Below are 26,264 nucleotides of genomic sequence, written 5' to 3'. Positions count from 1 at the left end.
ATCTAATGAATCAATGTGGTCTCTTTTCTCAATTAGCTCTCGAGGGACAGTGTCTGGCAGCAAGGTCAAGGTTTAGGACACACATTTTGCTTAATACACTTAGATCACAGTGCCCTGTTTAGGAATTCCATTAGAATTGCAAAATGTTCTGCTTTCTGCTCAGAACATTTTTAAACCATTTGAAATTGAGCTGACTTGCTGTTTTCACGTTGCTTTTTTACTTCCAAAAGTTCCCACACCCATCCTAATTTCTCTCTGAATTACATCAATGCATATTAAATGAAAGTTAAATGTTCAGGTTATGACTTTAAAACGGTTTAGCAATATTTGGGACAACAGACCAGCATGCATGCATTATTATTAATAAAAAAATAAATGAAATAAAAACACAACAAATGGGGTGGCCTGATTATTTATTTATTTATACATGCATACATACATGCACACGGGACTATTTAAGTGAAACAAAGGACCATTTAAATAAAACTTTGATTTAAATGGTATAAAAAATAGATTAAAGGGTGTTTTTAAAAAGCACCAGTGTATTTAACACACTTTTAACCCTCTTTAAGTGACTTGCAAAAGCAGATTAACCTAAATTATAATTATTAGTATTAGTATTATTAAAAGTAAGAACTGTGCAAAGTGCTGTAACTTAACTATGTAAAAACTGCTATTTGTTTTTATATATATTTTTAAATATATTTCTTGCCTTGACCGTTAAAGGGTTAAAAAAGTGCACTGTCCATTTAATGGCCTGCAGTGGCAGCTGTGCTGTTAACTTTGTCCTGCCACACAAAGACACGTTAAAGCTGCTTTAAATGTCCACCATTCAATTGTCCTTTCCCTACACACACACACACACACACACACACACCAACTTGCCATATGTCTACCCGTAAGCCCCGCCCCCGGCTCCTGAGATCCCGCCCACCAACCCGTAGGATCGAATATCACGTCCGTCTTTCGCTGCATCACTCGACTCCTTATTTCATCCAAAAATCAACAGCGGCACTGTTTAAGCTGAAACTTCTCGACCAGGCGGATTTGACAGCACAGATCGTTAGTATGATACCCAAATCGTCCACTGTATTCTAAACCGGGGGTTGGGAGGGGAGAATCAGATCTTTTGACCCCAGCCATCATTCCCTGCACAGAGCCACCCGGCAGCCTCAATTGTTGTTTCCTTTTACCGACATCTGCTGCACGCTGCTCACATTTGCATCCGAAGCAACAAGAGGTCCGTATTACGATATAATGGACCACTTTCATCTCAATTCCTGAAGACGAAATCAGCTTATTTGGATCAGAACATTTCATCTGTTTTGTTCATTCATTGAGAGCATAATAACAATCAAGGGCTTGGTGTCATGATGGAGAGCGTGGAGAAGGAGTGCGGCGCTCTAGGTGGATTGTTTCAGGCGATCGTCAACGATATGAAGGTACCACGACTGTTTTATTGATGCAGATATTTAGCAAAAAAGATGGTTGTGTTTTACTGCCTTTGTTTTCATCAGGGGTCCAGCTGCCTGCACCACTGATGCTGTGATTAATGGCATAGGGGTCTCAGCATGGAGGGCTTTGTTGTGAAATGAGAATAGGACAGTTTTATAGATGTTTACAAAACCTTTTATATGTTAAAGCATTTTTTGTGCATTTTATTTGCAGTAAAAATATGATTAATACCATGGGCGTCATGCACTCATTATTTTTGAGGAGGCATGAGTTGGTGGTGATGGTGGTGGTGATGGGTGGGGGGGTTGCTATGGGCCCGTCATGCTTGTAATGAGACACAGCAGCCACAATAGCACTGTATAAATGATATAGGCTTATGTTTTATTGTATTTATTTATTTTCCTTTTTTATTTGAAATATTTCCAAACGTGTTAACTAGGCTAAATCAGGAAATATCTCGATTCTCATGTTTAAGTAAATGCGTTTTGCACCAGATTGTTATTTGATCTATAATGGGTGATGGGCAAAGGAAAGTGATAGTGTTAACTACGCATAAAAAACTGACCTTTTATTTAAGTAGCTACCAGATAGCCTATGGGTGTCACGCAATAGAATATTTTTAATACGACTGATATTATAGTCTATTTAATGTGAATTTAATAACAATATTGTATGTTACTAACAGTTTACAGAGAGCAAATAACTTTAACATCCTTATCAAGAAACATTTTCACTTCAGTCTAGCCAGAGTTCGGGCACTCTCAAAACTCCCATTTAAATCACTGAAGCTGTTTACACTTAGTACATTCTTACATTGGTACGCACATCTGCATTTTGTTCAAGCAAGTGAACAAAACACCGTGTTTCAGTGATGACTCATCTGAACGTCTCTGATTGGCCATTGCATTCATTTGCTCAACAGAATGGTGTGTGATTGGTTATTATGTGCATTGCTGTACAAACACGTCCATCTCCGGCTCAGCGCCAGCCAAAGTGCGAACGCAGATTTGAATTTAGCACCTGATGCTGTGCCGCACTGAACGACACAGCAGGTCTAATCACGCCGGTGTGATTTATATCAAAAATAACAAATATTGGCATTTAAAATCCACTTGGCTCAGAAATCTTAGGGGACACGTGAATGGGCATGACGCCTTACTGTTTTACTACTTTTCCATGCTTAAATAGAAATATACCATTTTGATTAACCCCTGCTGTCTCTCTGTTATTGCATGTTTATTGAATGTTTATTTCTCATGTGTAGTTAGATTTTTACAAAAACCATATAATCCCATTTTGACCCAATTAATTTTACTTGACATAGACCTCGCAATTTACAGATTTGAAAATGGTGCACTAAAAGTCTGCCTAGCTATTAGTTGTCCAATGAGCAAAATACATTTACTTCTATTCTGGACTCCAGTTAGAATATCTCTCAGGCTGACCCTTTATCATACTGATGATTTTGTAAGCAATGTTAATGTGCAGGGATTACGCAGGGCTCATAAAGCGATAGAAATGCATCAGAGTGAGCTTAAATGTGGAGCTTAACTTAACTCTCACTTGCTCAAAGCCTTGTTGTGGTTTTAGTAAAGTGAAAAGAATCAAATACAGCTTTTAAATAGCTGTTTGTATAGAATACATTATGTAAAATATAGTAATATATATTGTAATAGCGACAGTTATTTTTGACAGAAGAGAACGTTTGTTTATCTGATGAAAAAACTCATTCTATGGGGAATCTGAGGGTTGATTGATTTAAATATCACAGTGTCTATTTTGTACAGCTTTACTAAAACCAATAAGGTGTATTATTACCTGGCATGCAAATATTTCATATCTTTATTTGCACCGTTTATTCTTATTTATTTATTTGCATTTTTTATTACACACATATATTTAAGAAGAAACATTTGTAGATATATTCCTTACTAAAAAAAAAGCCAGAATCCAATTGTGTAATGCCATCAAAAACACTCTTTTTAAAAATACTTTTTTAAATATTTAGGATGAAGGATGTTGTTGTTGATGAAAGATCCAAGGTCTTTGTACATTTGTGTCAATAAGTTGAATTTAATCTGTTCTCCTGTAACATTTAAACTTCTCATGGCCACCTCTCAGATATGATCTGCTTTTCCTACTGTGTTTTTTTTTTTTTTTGGAGCAGAACCCTGTGGTTGCATGTACTGTTCCATAAATGGTTTCCATGTTCTCATGCGGCTCCAGTAGTGAATGTTATTGCTGAAAGTTAGCGTTTGAATGAAGTTCAGTGGCCAGATGCCAGATCTGGAGTTCATATATTGTGAACGGCTCCAGACTTGGCTCGGGACCAACCCTGGCAATGTTCAGCTTGTTTGACATGCAGTATTTCAAAACTCGTAAAGACGTTGAAGCCGGAGAGTGTCGTAATGTCAGAGATGATGTGCGTAGGTAGGGCAAACTCCTCTTCAAAAATTTGCATATTGTAGAGTTTCTCTACTCTGTGATTTCACTTGCCAGACCAAGATCTATAATAGAGTTTACAGCTGTGGCCAAAGGTTTAGGACAGCTATTTTTGCTAGAATAATATTAAATAAAACACAATCATAGCTGCTTTCACATCAAAAATAAAATATAATTAAACTAATATTGAATTAAATGAGAAATAATAATTATGCTCATCTGTTTAAAGCAGTTAATTTAATAATTTTAATATAATTATTCTTTTTTTTTTTTATCCTCCGGCATAAAGAAATTTCAGTCTGTGCAAAAACTTGAATAAAATTTGTAATTTATTTTTCATCAGTGGTGTTTGCAAGCATTTAACCGTGATAGCCTTAACGAGTACAGATAAACTCAAGGACTAATATGACAAATAACATCTTTAAGGTCACATTTTCATTCTTGAGTTGAAATGTTATGACTTTTTGTTATTTTGTTTAATGTGTTTATTGGACACAGGTATGTATGATGGAGACTAGGAAAAAACAAAAAAAGTCTCTTCAAAGTCTCATCTGGGCTTTGTCACTGATTGCAATCATAATACCAGAAAGTTTTTTTTTTTTTAATTCATCATCACAAAGCAAGACACTTGAATGATTTTTTAAATGTTTAGCAGGAAATACTTTTTTTGTTTTAATCCAAGTTTCTGACTAACTAATATTGATACTGATTTGATACGATCTGATTTGATATATTTGATATTTATAATTTAATTAAAACAGATCAGATATATTAAATATTTAAAACTGTGGTAATGTTTTGGTTTATCTTACAATATGGTACAACAATATAAAAATTATCTGATTATTGAATTAAGCTGTTGTTGGTTACGGCCAATAAGTGAATTGATCTCAGCTTCTGCAGTCTGTTCTTAACCTGCAACAGCCTTCTTTGTTCATCTGTTTCAGTCTCAATCTACTCATGTCCTTCTTGACCTTGTTACTTGAAAGCTAATTAACCACCTGTAGGTTTTAAACATACCAGGCTTTGACTGATTAAAGAGCTCCTTTTTTGTGAATGATTTGTGTACAGTACATTACAGTAAGATTTCTTTATTTATTTAAATAAATGTATATTGTTATCCAGCAAGCACTTTAAATTGATCAAAAATGACAGTAAAGACTTTTACATTGTTAAGTAAATGTTGTTGTTTTCAGTGTTTTTCTGGTATTTAACAGTTCACATAAAACTATTAAGCAGCACAACTTTTTCAACATTGATAATAAAAAGAATCCTTGATGATTTCCGAATGATCATGTGACAACTTGCTGCTGAAATTCAGAATGGGAATAAACAACATTGTATTTTTTTGTTATTTTAAAATGTATTAATTTCACAATTTTACTCTTTTTACTTCTTGATCAAATAAATTCAGCGTTGATGAGCATAAGAGACTTTTAGAGCCTAAACGTTTAGGTGATAATAGTTTTTTTATTCATTTTTTTGATACTTTAGTCATATGTTTATGCATTATACTGCATTCATCACACAAACCTCTTAAAAGAGGAAAGAGAGATTGTGTGTAACTAAAGGGTGAAATTTTAGCTTCAGTGAGGTGTTGAGCAAACGTACGTTTTTTTTTTTTTCAAAATGAAAGAAAAGATAGATACGGAGCCCGGCACATGACATGCAGGAAACAGCCTACTATTGCGTTCCCTCGATTTACTATTTCGTTCACTCGATTTATGTATTGTGCGCACTATTTATTTATTTTTATTTATTTTCCGTAGATAGATTCCAGCATCAACAAACTAAAATAAATCAGACACCCTTGCATTTATTTATTAGTTTATGAAATAATATGAAATCACAGTTTATGGTAGATATCTTAGGTTTTCTACCATATCTTCCTATTTAGTGATCGTTTCAGCAAAAATGCCATAATGCACTTATTCAGCAGTTTTGACCAATTTAAAAAAAAATTTTTGACACAAATGTGTATAGAAACAAAGGTTTTTCAAACAGATAAATGTCTTATGTGACATTCAGCCAAGTATGGTGACCCATACTCAGAATTAATGCTTTGCATTTAACCCATCCAAAGTGCACACACACACACACACACCCAGAGCAGTGGGCAGCCATTTTTGCTGCAGCACCCAGGGAGCAGTTGGGGGTTTGATGCCTTGCTCAAGGGCACCTCAGTCGTGGTATTGCCTGCCCAAGATTCAAACCCACAACCCTAGGGTTAGGGGTCAAACTCTCTAACCACTAGGCCACGACTTCCCCATCTGACTTAACCTCTAAACGAAAGATAATTTGCTCATGGTCATCAGAGACCCATACAATAACCTTATCCCAACCTCTCCAGTTTCTTAACAAGAGCTGTCAGCAGAATTTTAAAAATATTCTTCTTTCCTGTCCCTGGAAATTTAACTTTATTAAAAACAGACTTTCTCTTGAATGGATCCTTTGAAAGCTGTTTTTCAGTTGTTTTGTATATGATGCATCTTGGGGGTGCGATGATAAATAATTATTTCGGAATGAAAATAATTCACCATTGACTGGTGCTGATTATATAGACAAAAAACACTGAGACAAAATGTCTTCAATTATGTTTCAAAGAACAAAGTAAGTCTTGCATGAACAGAACAATGTTTAAGAAGCCTATTGTGAAGAGACCAGCATCCTATGTTGGGGAACAACATATGCTGGTCATTTCAACAGCATATAAAGTCATGATGACAGAAAATGTAGCTGGTGTTCCTGTAGAGAATGTTCTTCCAAAACAGATGGAAGCGTGTCATGACTGTTTGTATTCAGCGAGTCATCTGGACCTCATCTGAAGTGCTTTGCTCTCTTGGTGGTACATGGAGTTCTAAATGTGTCTGTATTTTGTAGTACCTGTATGTGTGCAGTTTAGTGTTGAGGTTTATGTCCTTACTAACTCTCTCATATGTCTCTCTTCATTCCTGTAGTACTCATACCCAGTGTGGGAAGACTTTGTTGCAAAGGCCACGAAACTACACTCCCAGCTGAGGTAATTTAACACTTCAGATGTCTTTTATTAGTTATTTCTTTCATCTTTCACCCTCGACCCATGCGGTCCACCTGTGCAGTCTACATTTTGCTGCATGGGGTGTTGGGTAATAGAATGCTCCAGTGTGGGATTGACAAAATGCAGAATGAGCACTCTTTTGATTCTGAATCATAAAATGACAAGTGAGACATTCTAAGGCCTCATGGACTTCAAATTCACTTCAAGTTCACAACAAGCGCTGTATTTGGGACAGGGCCTTAATTTGCATTCTCAAGATGTAAATCAGATTGATTTTCAGCAGTTCTCTCATTGTTCCTAATCAGCACTGGCGCTAATGACTATAAATGTTTTGCCATTTACTCTCTCACAGAACCACAGTGTTGGCGGTCGCATCGTTTCTTGATGCTTTTCAGAAGGTGGCAGACATGGCAACCAACACAAGAGGTACATTTAAAATGTTGAGATCGCGATGATCAACGGTTTTTGAGTTGCAGGTTATTGACTGTTTTTGGCTTTTTATTACAAGTATGGAAAGATAGTTGGCACATTTCCAAATGCATGTTAAATTGACCCAAACTTGAGATGGAGTTTGTGTGGAGCAGCACCGAGATGCTGAGATGCTTCAAACACTGGCATGAGTTGCTCACATGAAAACACAGTGTCTTGCTTTACTTTGAAACATGAAGCACATATATTTACTTAATTAAGTCACAGCCTTTGTGAACTAAGCTGTGTTGCGATTACAATTTTGTCTAGTTTTCGTTCATATGAATACATCAGAAAGGACACTTTGACTTTGTTCTGATAGCTATGAGATGGCTTGAGAGTCATATTTCATCATAGTTAATTTCTGCTTCTCGGCTGCTATTGAATCTCTGAAACTGAATCCTTCCGGTGCCATTAAAATCCTGTAGTTATTGCCTGTAGGGATCAGACAAGGCCAAACAAATCTAGTCTTCATCAACACAGTTAAAGGATGTGGGTCAGGCATAGCTGTCGGCCTAGAGCTGAATTACTAATTTGTATCTGTCTTGCAAATTGCTCCGTATGTACACAAGCACTGAATGCACTGGATCTTTATATCCCATGTAATGTGCGTGGGTTTGTGTGTATAAGCGCCCACCAGCCACAGTAGACAAAAGGGCTGGTTGCTATTGGCTACCAATATCTGCAGAGTGTCTACAGATACCTTAAAGAGACCAGACAGACATAAAAAGCTCTGGTTTTAAATATCTGCTTAGTGTGGGAGAGAAATTATGATGGAATATTTCTTTTGACCAATTAGATTATGAACTTTGATACTGGTTTGGGCTTGTTAGACATGTTTAATCAGGGCTGTGATCCTCTCCAGTATCTATTTTTTAGATATATTTTTTTAAATAATACTTTTTTCAATATATTTGTAATAAATTGAAGTTGTTGAAAAAAAATATGGCGATATATATATATATATATATGTATATATATATATATATATATATATATATATAAAATGCATTATGTTACTTTTGCGTAAATTTTTGTCACCTGGGCTGGAGTGGGCTAGGCTTGCTATTTTTTTTTTTTTATAACAAAAAAGCTCAAAAATTATATTACTGGCAACTGTAAAGGCCCTTTCAGTCCAAAAGTGAAATGAATAAGCCTCAGGCTGAAGGAAGTGCCTCCGCACCTCACTCCCAATTTCTCTCAACACAGGGACAGGAGCGTTGTCAGGGGTAAAAAAAAAGTAACTTGAATTACTTATTGGCAAAGGTACCTCAGATATTAAATTGTAATTGTAAAAGTAATGCATTAGTTTGCTAGTTACTTGGGGAAACTAGTCTAATTACATCATGTTACCTCATGTTACTTGTAATGCATTACCCCCAACACTAATATCAGCACACTTGTAGTGATAATAAATTTACAGAGTGTTTCTATAGAGACAGACTATATCACATTTAGCTTTGTATCAGTCTAGTAAAGTCTTTACCCGGAACACAGTTACCTATCCAGCTTCACCCTTCTTCCCGGTTCAGAATCATTACCAGATGCCAATGAACCAGATTGATTCCATTTGTCCTGCGGGGGCACTTTGTTCTGCTCCGGACTCCAAACATAAGCACTGCCATAAATTAGTTCAGTGAACTGTCAATACTTTTAGTGGATGGCTGTCACTGGAGCATTTTCACCTCTGACCCTGTCTGGCTGTTGTTTATGACTTTGCGTCAATATAAAAATTACAAGTATTTATAATATACACCCAACTTTGGGTAATGTTCTATTTTTAAGAACAGAATTCATTACCAGATTCTTACTTTTATATATATATATATTTTTGTGATGCCCTTGTTTAGTGGTTTCCAGTAGCGCCACACTGAAATGATATCTACTCTACACCAATGAGAGGGCAGCATATAATCCCTGGTATTAAGTGTCAGCAACAGTAGGCATGCGTTCTCTTTGAATTAGGGACAGGCTTGGGGCACTGGCACAGCTGGAGATCTCACTAAAACACTGACATCAGACAGATTCCTGTCTCACCAGCTTCCAGTGACACACATTCTTCCCCCCATCACCCCAGTCAGCAGGCCCATAATCGCACACAGTCTGGACAGTCACACAGCCTTTCAGTGGCCTGAACGTTTAAAGTGTTTGAATATAAGTGAATCGCAATCAACAACAATTGGTTCACGTTAATAAAAAATATACATGTCTTTAATATAATATAATATAATATAATATAATATAATATAATATAATATAATATAATATAATATATAAATTTATAGTTAATTTAATAATATGGATAACATAAATCATGTCAGATTAGATTATAATAGAGAAATTTATAAACTGTTGGTCATTGTTAATAGTTTTCATAATAAATAAGTGTTTATAAGTGAAAAGTTAACACTTTACAATAAAGTTGTTATACAATAAAAGCAAAAGTGCATTAGGAATCCTGAACTAACAATAAACAATATTTTTTTCATGTTCATAAATGATTATAGCATAATATAATATAATATAATATAATATAATATAATATAATATAATATAATATAATATAATATAATAATTACAGCATTTTATAATCGAGATTAATGCAAATGTATTATATTGTATTATATGTATATTATAATTAAATAATAATAACATTACATTAGATTATATAATTAAAAATAAACATATTATTATTTCATGTTTATTCATAATATAGAAGTTAATTATACACCTTTAAATGAAAGTATATGTGTCACTATATGTAGAAATCACCATTAATTAAGATTAATCAATGCTTTCATTGAAAATTATGAATATAAACCATGATTCATCTTGATGATTGCCTGGATGTCACCGGTTTGATCACTTTTAAGGTTTCATCAAGTTTTAAGGTTTCATCAAACTTTGTGTGTGTGTGTGTGTGTGTGTGTGTCAGTTTAGTAAGTTAAGTGTTAGTAGGTTAGAGAATATCAATACAGGGAATGTCAATATGAAAGAAAATTACATAGCCTCTCTCTCTCTCTCTCTCTCTCTCTCTCTCTCCCTGTTTCTAATACCTTTCCCTTCTATTACGACTCCCTGCCTTTGATAGCAAAGGAGTCCAGCAGTCTGGCTTGTTTGTGATCTTTATAGTCATGGAGTCATGGCCAGTGTTTTTTATAGAGCAGATGTGGGCAGTCTATTAGTGCACATGTTAGACAGGCGTTGAAGTGTTTGATGTCTGTGTTTGACTTGCATTTGGACGTCTAGCCACTAAAAATAACAGAATTTGCTTACATTCACATCCAGTGATGAATTCTAGAGGAGGGGTGTTTACTGGATAATGATACATGCTTTGTTCATCTAGATCTTTATTAACACATCTAAGTCATTGTGTATAAATGATGTCAGCCCTTGCACTATGCACCACCCCAGTTGTGATTTAGTTGGGTAAGTGTATAGTTAGACCGGGGGGTAATTTCTTATGTTGTGAGAGATGCACCAAGGGAGATGGTCACAAACCTCTCTGTCATGGGATCGGGGTGAGGTGTGTTTTAATGATGGCTCTTGGGTCTGTATTTGTGTGTTTTCCATCCACGCTGATGACAGGCTCTTCTCAGCGCATGTATACTGTGTGAGTGCTTATGTCTATACATGAAAGGAGCTTGGAAGTGATTTCGCCCGGCTTGCAGTGGCGAGGCAGAGAGGTGTAATCCTCTTTACCTTGTTCTGACACACAAACTGAGTGCGAGTGTGTGTCAGTGGGACGCAGTGGGCTGCTAATCTTCCCCGCAGCTCTGGACTGGCAGATGGCATGTATCCGTGCCAGCCATCTGGAGTGTGGGGCATGGGCAAGAATTTGTCTTACTTTGCACTGGAGATTATACCGTCAGATTCACACTTGCTACATTTCACCCATTTCTGTTAACTTACCTTTTTATCAGGTCTGTGGGTCACCAAACAACTCTCAGTCCCAACTGATTGATTAAGCACTTAGGAAGGTTATATGTCGCCATTACCTTCGCTTAAAATAGACTTGCTGCATTTATGTTGTATACTGGTGTAGATTTATTCTATGACTATATACATAGTATATAATAAAATAATGCATAAAAATGGATTCTGAACCTCAGGTTTGCATTATTCAGTAACAAAATCTACTCTGGATTTTGCACACGGTTGCATTAAACTGACATGTTTTTGAACATGAACCATGGCGACATCAGGTTTTCTGGATTTTTAGCAATGGCATATCATGGATTTTTGTTTTTGGACATGTAATGTGCCAGTACCATGGTTTTGCAACATGGTGTCATGGTATTTGGATATCTGAGACTGTAATACCATGTTTTTATTTAAATGATGATTCAGTAATATACCATGACAGTGTTATTTTCTGACAATATTATGTATCCATGATGGTATTATATTTTATTACTATGAAAATGGGAAAATGTAAGGTCCCACTTTATATTAAGTGGCCTTAACTACTATGTACTTACATCAAAAAATAAATACAATGTACTTATTGTGTTCATATTGTATTGCAACTTTTTTTTTTGCTGCTATTGAGGTGGGAAACAGGTAAGGTTAGGGACAGATTTGGTGGTATGGGTAAGTTTAAGGGTGTGTTAAGGTGTAAGGGATGGGTCAACGTGTAATTATACATGTAATTACAGAAATTAATTACAGATGTAATTATGTGCAGATATTTTTCAAATATAAGTACAATGTAAAAACATGTATGTACACAATAAGTGCATTGTACCAAATTAATAATTAAAATTTAACTACATAGTAGTTAAGGCCACGTAATATAAAGAACCAACAGTTGTGAAAGTCATCTTTTGTCCTTCATTATTTATTGTTAGTTAAAGCAAGCACTCATAATTATTTACATATTTAAATTATTTATATTGATTTAAAATGTTTTATTATTAAGCACTTACCTTTATTTTTGTGATTTAATGTGTTTTTACATATTGTGCCAGTATGGCAAGTATTGTGCCTTGGTTTGAAAATGAAATGTTAATACTATGATTTTATTAACATGTATTAAAGTCTATAAAAAAGGTATTGGTAATGATTCAATATACCATTAATGATGGTATTATTTTTCATTCCTGCTATGAGGGGAAGCTTCAAAGGGATAGTTCACCCAAAAATGACAATTTTGCATTTCCTCACCCTCATGTCATTCCAAACCTGTAGTTTCTTTCTGTTGAGCATAAAAGAAGATATTTTGAAGTATTGACTTCCATTTCCTTCCCTACTCTGGAATTCAATGGGGACCAACAATTGTTTGGTTCTTCAAAAAAAAAAAAAAAAAAAAAGGATGAATAATAGTCCATTTGGGTGAACTATTCCTTTAAATGTAGACAACATGAAGAACCAACAGCTGTGAAGCTAACTTCTGTCTTTCATTATTTGTCTTTAGTAAAAGCAAGCACACATTTTATATCCTTGAGTGCCTCTTATAACAGTCTTTACCACAAATATTATTCACAATAAAGAGGAAACCTGGAGTGCATTTAGAATCTTCCAGAATCAACACTTTAAATGTGGAATCAGTTACGTTTCAGCTGTTGAAGCCAAGTGCAGACGTTTGAAAACAATATAAAGGATTAAAAGCACAGAACACTATGTGAAAATACATAGTGAAATCACACATAGTGAAATCCTAATGAAAAGAGAATTGCCACTGAAAAAAAAGGAAAAAATATCAAATACATAAAAATCCTTTTCCACAAAATTATTAAACAGTTTTCAACTTTGATAATTATAAGAAATCAATGAGCACCAAATCAGCACATTAGAATGATTGCTGATGCTCATTACCGGTCATTTAACTTTTGGTCTGAGTACCCTCAGAAGGAGCTCAGGAACACATATCTCTGGCTGGGAATCAGTAGTGTAAAGGAAAAGATGATGAGAGACAGCAGACAGGGAAAAGTGATGATGTAATCTTGAACTCACGCCTGACTGAACTACTGTCACCCTTAACAGAGAGACAGATGGACAGAGAAGAGGGGTCACCATTATGTCTGTTTTAGTCAAATGTGTGAGTGTGTCTTTGCTGAAGCTAGAATGGGAAGCACATCTGGTGAGGAGGACAGCAGAGTATTTTAAGCAGCAGTGCTCTATCCCCCAGACAGGAAGTCTTAGAGGCTGTAAACACACATGTACGCTCTCACACTAAGCCATACACACATGGGCATCCGTAATGTCCCCCTCCTCATGCCAGAGAGAGTCCTGGGGATTCTGGAGTAATTGAGAACAGATAGAGTGAAGGCAGGGGGGCAAACTCAGCTTTGCTGTCACTGGTCTTCCTGTCTCTCTGTCTGTTGTTTTATGTAACTCGTGCTGGACTGTAAACGTGTGAGAGTGACTTTGACATGAAGTCCTTCTGTTTATTAGTCTGCTGGTTTATTAGATCGTTATGTAATCCTCAGAAATGTTCTTCATGCAGGCTTTCTTCAGCAAAAACGTGATTTGTAGCTACAAACGTGAGAAGATAAAGCAGTGGATGTTTCGTTTTTACTCGTGTGCATTTATGTTTGAGGTTGCATGGAAGTGTTTGCATGAAGAAATAAGTATCTCAGCACTTCATGTTTTTTTCGATCCCACACTATAGTGGCCCCAAAGAGATATTCATTAAATGTAAAGTGAATCCTCATTTTTAACCCAATGTACTTTTTTGTAATGTGATGCAATTCCAAGTGAAACTAGATATTCAGAGGGCAAGACTTCGTTTTATCCTTTAAGACTTGAATGGAGAGTCAGAATGGAGCCGGACCAAATGTGAGTTTGCTAAAACACTGAAAAAGAACAAACTTTATTTTATTCAAAGTGTATTTTTATATTGGTCTAATAGAAAATTGTGGTTTCTGGTTTAAACCTGCTCTGGTAGTCTAAAAGCAAGTAACACTCCCAACAGAAAAGAATTAAAATCAACAATTTTGTTTAAATAGTATTTTCTAGTTGTAAATGATGTGCAGACCTGTGGGCTAGCTGTACTGACTGCAGATATTATTGTGGGTTTTATTAATAATTGGTGATTCTTTAGGACTAGCTGAAAATATGATAAATGTTTTAAATTTAAAAGACATAAGAATAAACATTAATGATTTTTAGTGTCATTTTAAGTAAAACAATAAAAATAAAATCTATTTATATGTGTGCACCTGCATACATATCCATACATTCAGAAAGCGAGAGTCAGATGGAAACTGCTTCTCTGTTCAGATGGATGTGAAGGCTGTTCCTTTATCAGATGTTTTGACTGAAATAATGTTAAGGTCAAGTTTAGTTTCTTTGTCAGGGTGGCTAGCACCAAATATTTTTGCTCAGTGTCATCTAGAACAATTTTCATTCCCAACTGAGGTCACCAAGATCAGGTTCAACGTGAACATTTTGTTGTCATTTACTTTGTATACCATTTGTATACCGTTGGAGATTTGGATGAAAATCTCTTCTTTTGTGTTATTTATAGAAAGAAAGTCATACAGGTTTGGAACAACATGAGGTTGAGTCAATGGCAATGATAAAATGATCATCTTTGGGTGAACTCTCCCTTTAAGCAGCAGTTGATCACATGAGCAATTCCTCAAGGGTTCACAGATCCGCTAAATAGCTCCCCAGTCATGATGAGCAGGTGTTGGAGGCAGTGAGAGTTTGGCTGAATGGAACATCTGAAGCCTCTGCGTCACGTGATGTGAAGGAAGGCTGTCGAGAGTGTCCAGTCAGGGTGGGAGGCCAGGGGACTCGTGGATACAGGAAGTCTGGGAAAGCTTTCAGGATGGAGCTGTCAGCTGATCCCTCAAGGGAAGGAAAGAGGATGCTGGCAGGTGTGTGAGTGTGTTTGTGTAGCATATCATCTCGACTGTAACAATGACGTCGTGAAGGTCTGTTTTTGAGATAAAAAAGCCTTCGCTTTTGAGCGAAAGTGCAGCTGTGAACTTTGCACTGAGCCATGCAAATTGATGTGTGTGTGTGCACAGATCAACTCAGGAACAGCTCTGTTTTGTCTCAACACTAGTAGCGTTGAACTTGATTTGGCTTGCCAAAGACCTTTGAGAATAGGATGTGAGACACGCATGCCTTTGGATAAGCATGCTGTGTACTGACAGTGGGCCTTTCTCTCAGACAGACACTATGGGATGGACCTGTGGGTCTGAGCTAAATGGTACACAGGGAATTATTTTTTTTTTTTGCAATTTCATTTCCTGACTACAGCCCTTTAGACCGAGGATTCAGATGGCTGATCTTTAACCTTCCTTTCCTCTTAACTGTCACCTGGTTTGGCCACCAATCAATCTGTCAGTGTCCCAACCAATGGGACAATCTGTGAAAACTCTTTGGGCACTGGTGCTTTTTATAGTGCTGATACGATTGAAGCAAATAAATAAATAAAAATGTCATATATCAAATATAATTTCATTTGAAACAGGGTTATTATGGTTATCATTATTATCATAACTACAACTAAAATATATAAATACTGTATATTATTTGAAATTAACATTTAGCCTTCTGAAATAAAATATTTTATTTCAGCTAGTTGCCAGGCAATATTTTTATTTAAAGCTGAAGTACTACAATAATCAATTACTATATACTTTTTTATTATTAAAATTAAAATGAAAACAAAATATAACAAATAACATATTATTTAAAATCTATAATAGTGATACAAAAATCTAATAATATTTGAAGTCTCAAAAGAACTGACGTGCCTCTTAGCAATGAACTCTCACACAGGAGGCTGCTTGTTTTTAAGGTTTTCAGGTCTGGTGCTTCAGTAGCAGTATGTGTGTGTGTGTGTGTGTGTGTGTAGGTGTGTGTGTGTGTTTGTGTGGTTATAGGAGGGCAGGTTATTTCCGGCCTCTCCTATTCTCTCCTGTAATAATGGTGTTTAGGAACATGAGCAGACAGGAAAGGCAGATACAGAGTGGAAGAATGGAGGGATATCCCTTTACCCGGTTCCCTCCTTTTCCCTTTGGACCTGGCTGGATGGAGAGATGGAGTGCTGTTCTCCTGGGCTGCTCCTATTTCTTACTGTACTCACACAAATTTATATTTGATGTACAAAAACACTAGGCCTATGACATAATTCATCTATTTTAAAAGCTTGTGTAATTACCAGACAGTATTCATTTGTTTTGCTTTTTTAAAGATATTTGATGTTTGGTTCCATTAATGGTTCTTGCATTATTTCACCATTGCGAATGAAGTACTGCACTTTACTACTAAACTAGATTTTGCTGCAGTGCTTATTCAAAGGTACCACAAGTCTGAAGTCAAATTTCCTAACAAATTACTCTAATCAGACTGTACTGCGCAACCGGTATAGTTTGATTCCTGAACAAATAACATGCACAAATCATGTTTATTGAATTTAGTGAACCAAAAACAACAAAAGTGTAGTCCAATTCCCAAATGAATGACTAATGAACATATATATATAAAAAAACATATATATACATAAATATAATATATACAACTTACAACTGTGACAATCGGTGTAGAATCATTGTACTTACTGACTGGTCGTTTATGAGACATGTATCTAAAGGTTCACATTACGTACTTTGTCAGTAGTATTTTACAAATATTAATGAATGAAATAAGTAAACATTTTTGTTTGTTTGGTATTATTGTTCATGCAAACAGATCTTTTGCAAGATTAAAAAAAATCCTTTCCCATCTCTAGTTATCATAATCAGTCAGATGTTCCCTTATATCCTCTGGTCCCTTGAACCCTGTAAGTAGAACCTTTGGCCCTTCTAGCCTGTGTAACCCACTGGCCCTCATACCAACAGAGTTCAATCTCATCAGATCTGGCAGTGAGATTGGGGGAAATCTTGGCTGAGCTGGCTGTGTTAAGGCCCAGGCAAGCTGGGCTTTATAGCTTAAGACCCTATTTTAATTACACTGGAAAGGAAAGTTAACACTGCTAAGTAATTGTGTTCAAGTTCACCAAGCAAGTGAGCACTTCTTGATGAATCAGAGCCATTCAATTTGGGAAGTATTCTATTTGTGGTCTATGAAGTTCGGTCTCTTGTGAATATGGTGCAAATATTTTGCACTTTCACTGAGTAAGCACATACTTTTTCCTTTAATGGGCCTGCTTCTGATTAGTTTGCCCTCTTGTGGCCATTTTTATATGTGTGATTAAAATCTATATGGTGTTTTTTCGAAAAAAAAAAAATACTGACTATAAACAATCAAAATCTTCTTATTTCATATTTATTTCTTTGTTTAACATTCATTTGTCTTGTTGTCAGGTGCCACCAGGGATATCGGTTCCGCTTTGACCCGAATGTGCATGCGACACCGCAGCATCGAGGCCAAACTACGCCACTTCACCAAGTGAGTGATCGACCCGTACATGGCGTGATTACTTTCATGCCTTGCTCCCCGCCAGTCAGACGGCACAGACAGGATTTTATATCCATGCCAGACATTGATTTTCCACTGCGGAGATAAGCAAATATTCATTGATCAATCAGACTGCTCTAAGGCTTTTATGTGTTGTCTTCAGAGAGACCAAATTAGCTCACCGCTCACACATTTCAAATGCTGACCTTAAAGGAAAAGTTTACCCAATCTTATACTCACCCTCATTTCATTCCAAACTACTCATGTGATTTTGTTTATTCTGTGGAACACAAAAGGAAAAAATCTTCAAACTGCTCCTTTCCATAATTTGTATCCATACAGGAACCATATAGTTGTTTCATTTTTGTTTTTGTGGTAAAAACTTTATATGTGTATATACACCACAGGTCAAAATTTTCAGTAATTGACATTTTTTTTATGTTTTTGAAAGAACTCATAAATGCTGCATTTATTCAATAATCAAGTACACTAAAACAGTAATTTAGCAAAATATTATTACAATTTAAAAGAACTGTTTTCTGTTGTAGTATATTTTAGTATATTTAAAAAAATATATTTTTTGTACTTTCAATTCATCAAAGAATCCTGAAAAAAAAAATGTTTCATGGTTTCTACAAAAATATTAAGCTATAAAAACACTTTTCAGCGCTGAAAATAAATATAAACCATTATTAATAGTTTAGCACCAAACTATGCTTTTTATTTTTCTTCTTCTTTAAATGATACTGTGATGTTGGATGGTCATTTTGAATACTGTATTATTTCTGTTATTTCATTTTTGCCATTTTTTATTTATACTCAGTGCTTTAATGGAAAAAATGATTGCCCCACTCCAAGACAAGATAGAAGAGTGGAAGAAAACAGCTGCCCTGCTTGATAAAGACCACGCCAAAGGTGGGACTCACTCAGCAAGGTTTTCAATATGCAAACCTGGTTATACTCAATCCACTACTAAAGTCTGTGAATTTACACCTTCTTTCTGTTCACCAGAGTACAAGCGCTCTAGGCAGGAGATCAAGAAGAAATCATCCGACACAATAAAGCTGCAGAAGAAAGCCAGAAAAGGTTGGTCTTTTTTATTCTCTCTGTCAGTGCAATGATTTCCCCTCTCGCTGATACTCTCTCTGTGCATTATTTTCAGAGTACTAATGCATCTGGTATGTTAAATTATTCATGAAATTGTGTCCTGCTGGGATCTTTTCTAACTCAACCACCTCTCTTGCGTGCTTACTTTTTCTGATGCCTAGATTAATTAGGTTAAAGATTATAAAGTTGGGTTAAAAGGTCACGGTAACCCTATTTAATCAGATGATGGTGATCAGTAAACTGTACCATCATCTAGTGGAGGATTGATTCTTGAGGGCTAGCTCACCCAAAAATAAATATTCTGTCAATATTTACTCATTCTCATGTTGTTTCAAACCTGTATGACTTCCTTTCTTCTGTGGAACATAAAATAAGGTATTTTGAAGAATGTTGAGGTTGGAAAATGTATAATTACATTAGTGCAATGTATCAAAAATGTTGTGGGGCAACAAACTTGCTTGCAAATTTCTTCATGGCAATGCTATTTTTCTCTCTGTCTTTCATACTGTGATTGGCTTGGCTTCTGCTTATAAACGGTAGAACTACCAGGTATGTATTCAGGCAGTTCCATCATAGTTCATCACATTTAGCATGACTAACATTGATTTCATTTCATCTGTGGTGTTTCGGGTGTGTTTTAATGAGAATGTTTCTCATTGTGTCCTCTTCAAACACAAAATTCCATTGTTCGCAAAGCGTGCTCATCTCATTGTCATTCTTTGCATCAGACATAATAAGAATCTGTGTTGGGAAATCACAACACACAATCATGCAATATTTTCAGTGTGTTAGATTCATATCAACTGTGTCATTTATTATTTTCATTATACGGTCATTAAGGTTTCCTTGCATGAAGCCTGACAATGCCTGGTTGCTGTTTTGACATCATCCACCCTAATCTCTCTTTGGTTGTCCTGACCCATGGGACATTTGTGTTGACATCTACATCCAATATTTCTTGGGTTAAAAATGTGAAAATTCAGTGCATCTCAGCATTCACTACTGTTCAAAAGTTTGGGGATTGTATCATTTATTAATGTTTTTGAATGAATTAACTAATACTCACCAAGGCCTTATTTGATCAATGTTTAAAAAACTGTTTCCCTTAATATATTTTAAAATGAAATGTATTCCTGTGACAGTAAAGCTGAATCTTCACATGATCCTTCAGAAATCATTCTAACATGATGATTTGGTGCTCTAGAAACATTATTATTAATGCTGTAAACAGTTATGCTGTTTAATGTTTTATGGAAATCATGATACATTGTTTTTCAGGATTTTATGATGAATAAAAAAGTTCAAAAGAACACCCATTAAAAGTCTCCTTGCTGAATAAAATCTTACTCACCCCAAGTTTTAAAGAGTAGTGTAATTTTCTTTTCATGCATTGTTCATCCACACACTGCTTAATTGCCTCTCACAGTCTCTCTCTTTCTCTTCGTCTCAGGTCGAGGAGGACTGCAGCCTCAGCTGGACAGTGCCATGCAGGATGTGAGTGACATGTACCTTCTGATGGAGGAGACTGAGAAGCAGGCTGTGCGCCGAGCCCTCCTGGAGGAAAGGGGGCGCTACTGCACCTTCATCAGCTTCCTGCAGCCTATAGTGGTGAGAATGAAAGACTATGGGTCTGAAGTTACTTCTAGATAATTTATAAGAAAAAAAAATGTATTTACTTGTAAACATTTTTTTATATATAAAAATATCCATTTCATGTTTTTATAAAGAAAAAAAAAACATCAAGTGACAATGTGCCTGGCTTTCCCCATGTATGTATTTGAATGATATAAAGGAGTGCTTACTGCTATTTACAATAAAGTGGCATTAACATCTTTCCACAGATCGGTGAAATTGGCATGCTGGGAGAGGCCACTCACCTCCAGGCCATTATTGATGACCTCACTGTGTTGACAACTGACCCACATAAACTCCCAGAGGCCAGTGAACAGGTGCTTAAATGCATATGAAAATCATTTAACGAACAAACATACTTAAATAACAATAAAAATATATTATTTTTGATTTCCACCAGGTGATTTTGGATCTTAAGGGGTCTGACTATAACTGGTCCTACCAGACTCCACCTTCTTCTCCCAGTAGTGTTGGATCTAGGAAGAGCAGTCTTTGCAGGTGCTTGTCTCATCCTTTTTTATCACAATTTTGCGTAATTTCTAAATAACTACTATTTTATAATGAGATTATTAAGCCATATGCAGTCTCAACAATTCTCGGTTGCATTTGAGTATTCTTATTTGGTTATTTGCTGGTTTTGAGAGTAACACTAATGATTTCCTTGTGTTCCTCTCAGTTTGGTGCATCTGCCCCCAGGTGGCGCTCATCGCCTGAGCAGCGTCTCCTCTCATGATTCTGGATTTGTCTCTCAGGATGCCAATGTACACTCCAAACCTCCCTCCCCCATGCCCTCTGACATCACTAGCCAGGTCTTTACCGGTTGTTTTGGTTTTGTCCGTTTTGTTTAATGCTTATTTCCACGTCCATTTCACTGACCTATCTTTAACTATCTTTGGTAAACAGAAGTCATCCAGTTCTGCGTCCTCAGAGGCTTCAGAAACCTGTCAGTCAGTCAGTGAGTGCGGCTCTCCCATAATAGTAAGTATTCATTTCAGTCAGGAAATCTCATTAATAAATTATTCAACTTAATACTCTTACATAACTTTCATGATTGAGCTCTATTACATGTTATTATGTTGCCATCAGTTCTTTCTTTTTCATAATCTGCACTTAAGTTATCATATTTCTTTGATTTAACACTTAAGCACAATGTCCATATATTTGAGTTCAATAAAATTGCATTAGAATTTAGTTCCTAATGGATTGTGAAGTAGAATTCCAAGGGGTAATCCTTTATATCTATATCGTGCATTAAAGGGTTAATTTAAATGATTTAGTCTATTATTACACTGTTATTTGGTGTGGGGTATTCACTGAAGCTTGTGTGATGTTTTCTGAGTTTGATTGGGCCATCCTGTCATTCCGTTTCCACAGTTCGGCTCATCCTTTGCTACCTTTCGCCCTGCTCACTGTTTTAATGACTCCATCAGGCCTCACTCTTACATACTTCCTGCGTCCCCTTCCTATAACCAATCCCCAGGATCACAGTCCCCTTCACCCATATCAAAGACTCCTTACTGGAAGGTTTGTTTTTCATTTTGACCATTGGTCAGCCTTTATTTGCTTTATTATATTCTGTTATAAATTATTCGTTTTAATTTGTTTGTTTTTATCTCATCCCATTTCATATATTTATCATCCGCTTTTCACTATTAACCAACATCCTCAAGTCTGTTTTTTTTTTTTTTTTTTATTAAAATAAACTACTAAATAAGCAGGTCCTGTCCTTTTCTGGATATATTTCCATGACCTTAAAAGAAAAAAAAAATTCCTCTTGCAGCAGGACTGGTCAAAGGCAGGTCACTATGAGCAGACGGCTGTAACCGGGCAGCACAGGACTGAGGCTGCAGAGCCCTCTAGTGGAGTGGGAGGAAATGGGATAATTCACCCCGAGGATCCTTATAGGCTAGCAAGAATGAATTCTAAAGACATCACTGCAAAGGTATTGAGATTATATATATATAATCGTAATAGTGTAAAATGTCATTACAATTTAAAATAGCTTTTTCCAATTTAAATATCATTTAAAATATATTTTATCCATGTGATGACAAAGCAGAATTTTCGGCAGCCATTACTCCTGTCTTCAGTGTCACAGGATTCTTCAGAAATCATACTAATACGCTGATTTGGTGCCTAGTTATGATCAGTTATTAAAAATCATTAATAAAATGCTTATTTTACTTATTAGAAATATTGGAAATATTGTTAAAATATTAATGTTAATAATAAGAAATGTTTCTTAAGCAGCAAATCAGCAGAATAAATTCTGACACAGAACACTGGAGTAATGATGCTGAAATTTTTTTATTATCATCACAGGAATAAATGACATCTTAAAATGTGTAAAAAGAGAACAGTTAACTTAAATTGTACTCAAATTAGAAAGTATTACTGTTTTAACTGTATTTATGCAAGGCATAAGATTTTTTTTTTATTTTTTTTTTTTTTTTTACTTAAACCAGATTTTTGACTGGTAGTGTACACACATATCTATTATTTTCTCTCTTTTTGTCTTAGCATGGTAAGCCGATGTCATCCGCTGCTAGTGAGCTGGCTATGGTTCTGACTCGTGGGCTTACTATAGAACAGCAGCAGAAGAGCAGCTGTGACTCTCTGCAGTACTCCAGTGGATACAGCACACAGAACACGACCCCATCATGTTCAGAGGACACTATCCCTTCACAGGGTAATATACACACACACACATAAACACGTTCAATACAGGTGAACATTACATACTGCATTTATAACAATTGTTCATTCCGTTCAGAGAAAAATACATATATACACAATGCAAAAATTGCCAACAGGCTCATTTTCAAAAACTAGCTGAAACTAAACAACAAAAGTGACTGGACTGCTATACAAACTCCATACAGCTTACAAATAATACTTCTCACTGGAAGCGAATGGTCGACTCAACACAAAGCAATACTCTATTAAAAATAAAATGCATAACACGCAAATAATGTAATAATTAAAACTCAAATAAACAATTTAAATACAGTATATTTAACTATATCTTTCAGTATGAATGAACAATAAGTACATTACCTTTTTAAAGTTTGGAATCTGTAAGAATATTTATTATTAAAAGAAATGCATACTTTTATTCAGCAAGGATGCATTAAATGGATCAAAAGGAACAGCAAAGAAATGTATAATATTACAAAATATTTCTATAATATTATAAATGCTGTTATTCTGGGCTTAATTTGGAAGAAAATGTTATTAGAATATTAGAATGGTTTCTGTGACACTGACGACTTGAGTAATGGCTGCTCGATATTCAGCTTTGGCAACATAGGAATAAACATTTGAAAATAAATTCGAATAGAAAGCAGTTATTTTAAATTGTACAATTATTTCGGAATTTTACCATTTTACTGTATTTTTGACCAGACATTCAAAAATCTTACCAAACCCATCAGCAGTGTACACAGCAACATTTCTCTTGTTAATTTGCCAAGTTTAGCTTAATGCATTATGGGGAAGATACATGAACATCTGCTTTAGAATTACAAGGTATCTTATCTTCTGGAACAGTTGTTGGTAATTTTGATGCTTTAAAATGCTGCCTTAATAGGAATCTCATCATGTTTTTAAACATAGCCACATTTATTAAACTATTAGCATTTTAATAAGACACCTAAAACACACACACAAATGCAATCCACTGCATGAAGGCCGAGAGAGTTGAGGAATATTTTCTCTTCCCATTTTCTCTTTGCAGGATCTGAATACGATTGTTACTCCATGAATGGCGACGATGATAACGACGCACAAACAGACTTCGACAAGTCCTGTACCGTCCCTCGCAATAGCAATCTGGCTCAGAATTACCGGCGTATGATCCAGACCAAGCGGCCCGCCAGCACCGCGGGGCTGCATGGAGCACTGGCTGCCCAGGGAGCCCCAACAACCAATGGCAAAGGACGAGGAAGTGCTGTCATAACTTCAGGAACAGCCACCATTCGTAGAACCCCTTCATCTAAAACAAACGTGAGACGCACTCCATCCAGTGGGGGTCCGATCCCTATAAGACCACCTATCGTCCCTGTAAAGACTCCGACCGTCCCAGACTCACCTGGATTCCCCAGCCCTCCTCCTGAACACAATGGAAGTGAGGAAAACTTGTACAATGACGAATCGTTAGAAATTCTGAACTACAAAGCTTCTCCCAAGCGAATGAGTCTGCCAACGTGGGGAGCTGGTGGTGGAAGTGTCTACGCTCAGCAGACTGGAGCTGCGGGATTCACTTCAGAAGACGAGCAGATGCTTGCTGCCAATCGCCATAGTCTTGTGGAGAAGATTGGAGAGCTGGTCGCTAATGCTCATGCTCTCGGTGAAGGCCAGTTCCCATTTCCCGAGGACCCTCAGGCCAGCCAGGGGCACCTGCAAGAGCAAGGGCATGAGCAGGACGGAGGAGACATGTTGAAGACCATCCGTAGAGGAGTGCGTCTTAGAAAAGCGACCTGCAATGACAGATCAGCACCAAGGATTTTGCGATAGTTTAGAATTGCTTCTCTTGCCAAGTCTATTGCTACGGACTCTCCATATGAAGAGGAACAATATATTATGTGAAAATATAAGATGGTGATTTAAAAAAAAGAAATATTCAGTGTTAAAATCTGGCATCGAACAACTAGGAGGCCAGTGTCACTGTTACATATTGAGTGCGTATGGACACTAAACTTATCTGGACTATTATTGTTGTAGTTATATTTGCCAGATTTGGGCTAATATCTCTTTGACAGGCATATTGTAATGGATACATTTTGGCCTGAAGGATGAGAATGTAATTTTAAAATATGTATTAATATACTAGTTGTGCCGCTTGTTCCTTTTTGGAGTTGCAATTTGTATTGACTATGTTCTTCATGTTACTCCTATGTAAATGTGATGTTTTTGAGACCTTTCTGTTCCCACGTGTAACTATTGTAAAAAGCCAAAGTCTTGTTTTCAACTGAAGAGCTGCATAAAACAGCTTATACCGCAGCTCAGTCTCAGATGGACCACACAATTGAATCACTGCACATGCTGTAAACTGCCAAATAAAGCACATCAGCTGTACTAGACCACAGAGTTTGTTGTTCTTGCTGAATGAATACTTGTGGATGATTTTAGAGGAGTCATAGGGTACATTTAGGGTTCTATTTTAGAAATGTCCAGCAGGTGGCGGAAGTTGCTTAATTTATGTAGCCTATGACTATGTCAGTCATACAATACTATGGTATATATCAAAGTACCATAATATGACCGCTTTTTTATATGCAGTGTCATGGTTAAACTATGTTTTCCTTTCATGGATCTTCGTGTCATGGAATAGAATGTAAATACAATTGAATATCATTATGAAAATCTGATTTTCTTCTGTAAAGCTGAAATTGATTTTGTTTAATAATTTATGTAGCCTACATTAACATTGTTAGTTTCCTGTCTATTACTATGAAGCTGCTTTGACACAATCTGCATTGTATAAAGTGCTATATAAATATATAGCATATTACCGTAGTCCCAAATGAAAATTAACCATTGTTACTGTGGTAAAGTGTAGTAACCATATAGTTTTTGACATATGAATTACCATTTATATAACCACAGTTATACTACAAATAGGTTAAATTACAGTTAGTGTAGGAAAGCCATGGTTAATTTGTGATTACCGTGAGTAAACAATAGTAACCATGTTTTATTATTATTATTTGTTGTAAAACCATTGTTATTTTTTTTATAAGGGGTATTGAATATATAAAAAAAT

At 35.9% G+C, this 26,264-nt stretch overlaps 1 protein-coding gene across 5 annotated transcripts; it reads left to right on the top strand.

The window, feature by feature from the left end:
• Positions 1 to 914: 914 nt before the first annotated feature.
• LOC113118259 (MTSS1-like protein) lies at positions 915 to 25,581 on the top strand. Of its 5 annotated transcripts, none has more exons than XM_026287304.1 (16): positions 915 to 1,442; positions 6,855 to 6,916; positions 7,287 to 7,360; positions 17,668 to 17,752; positions 18,585 to 18,676; positions 18,773 to 18,847; positions 19,409 to 19,417; positions 20,319 to 20,476; positions 20,710 to 20,817; positions 20,901 to 20,998; positions 21,177 to 21,309; positions 21,404 to 21,478; positions 21,875 to 22,024; positions 22,284 to 22,442; positions 23,021 to 23,189; positions 24,237 to 25,581. In XM_026287304.1, exons 1-16 carry the CDS (start codon positions 1,371 to 1,373, stop codon positions 25,013 to 25,015), a joined length of 2,298 nt encoding a protein of 765 aa, XP_026143089.1. In that variant the 5' UTR covers positions 915 to 1,370; the 3' UTR covers positions 25,016 to 25,581. The 5 variants fall into 5 exon arrangements, with proteins under 5 accessions (XP_026143089.1, XP_026143091.1, XP_026143088.1 ...); XM_026287303.1 differs by having other exon boundaries at positions 916 to 1,442; positions 22,281 to 22,442; XM_026287306.1 differs by lacking the exon at positions 21,875 to 22,024 and having other exon boundaries at positions 22,281 to 22,442.
• Positions 25,582 to 26,264: the final 683 nt, after the last annotated feature.

This window comes from Carassius auratus, chromosome 18 (genome assembly GCF_003368295.1).
Source record: "Carassius auratus strain Wakin chromosome 18, ASM336829v1, whole genome shotgun sequence".
Lineage (NCBI taxonomy): Eukaryota > Metazoa > Chordata > Actinopteri > Cypriniformes > Cyprinidae > Carassius > Carassius auratus.
This window is presented reverse-complemented; position numbering and strand designations above follow the sequence as displayed.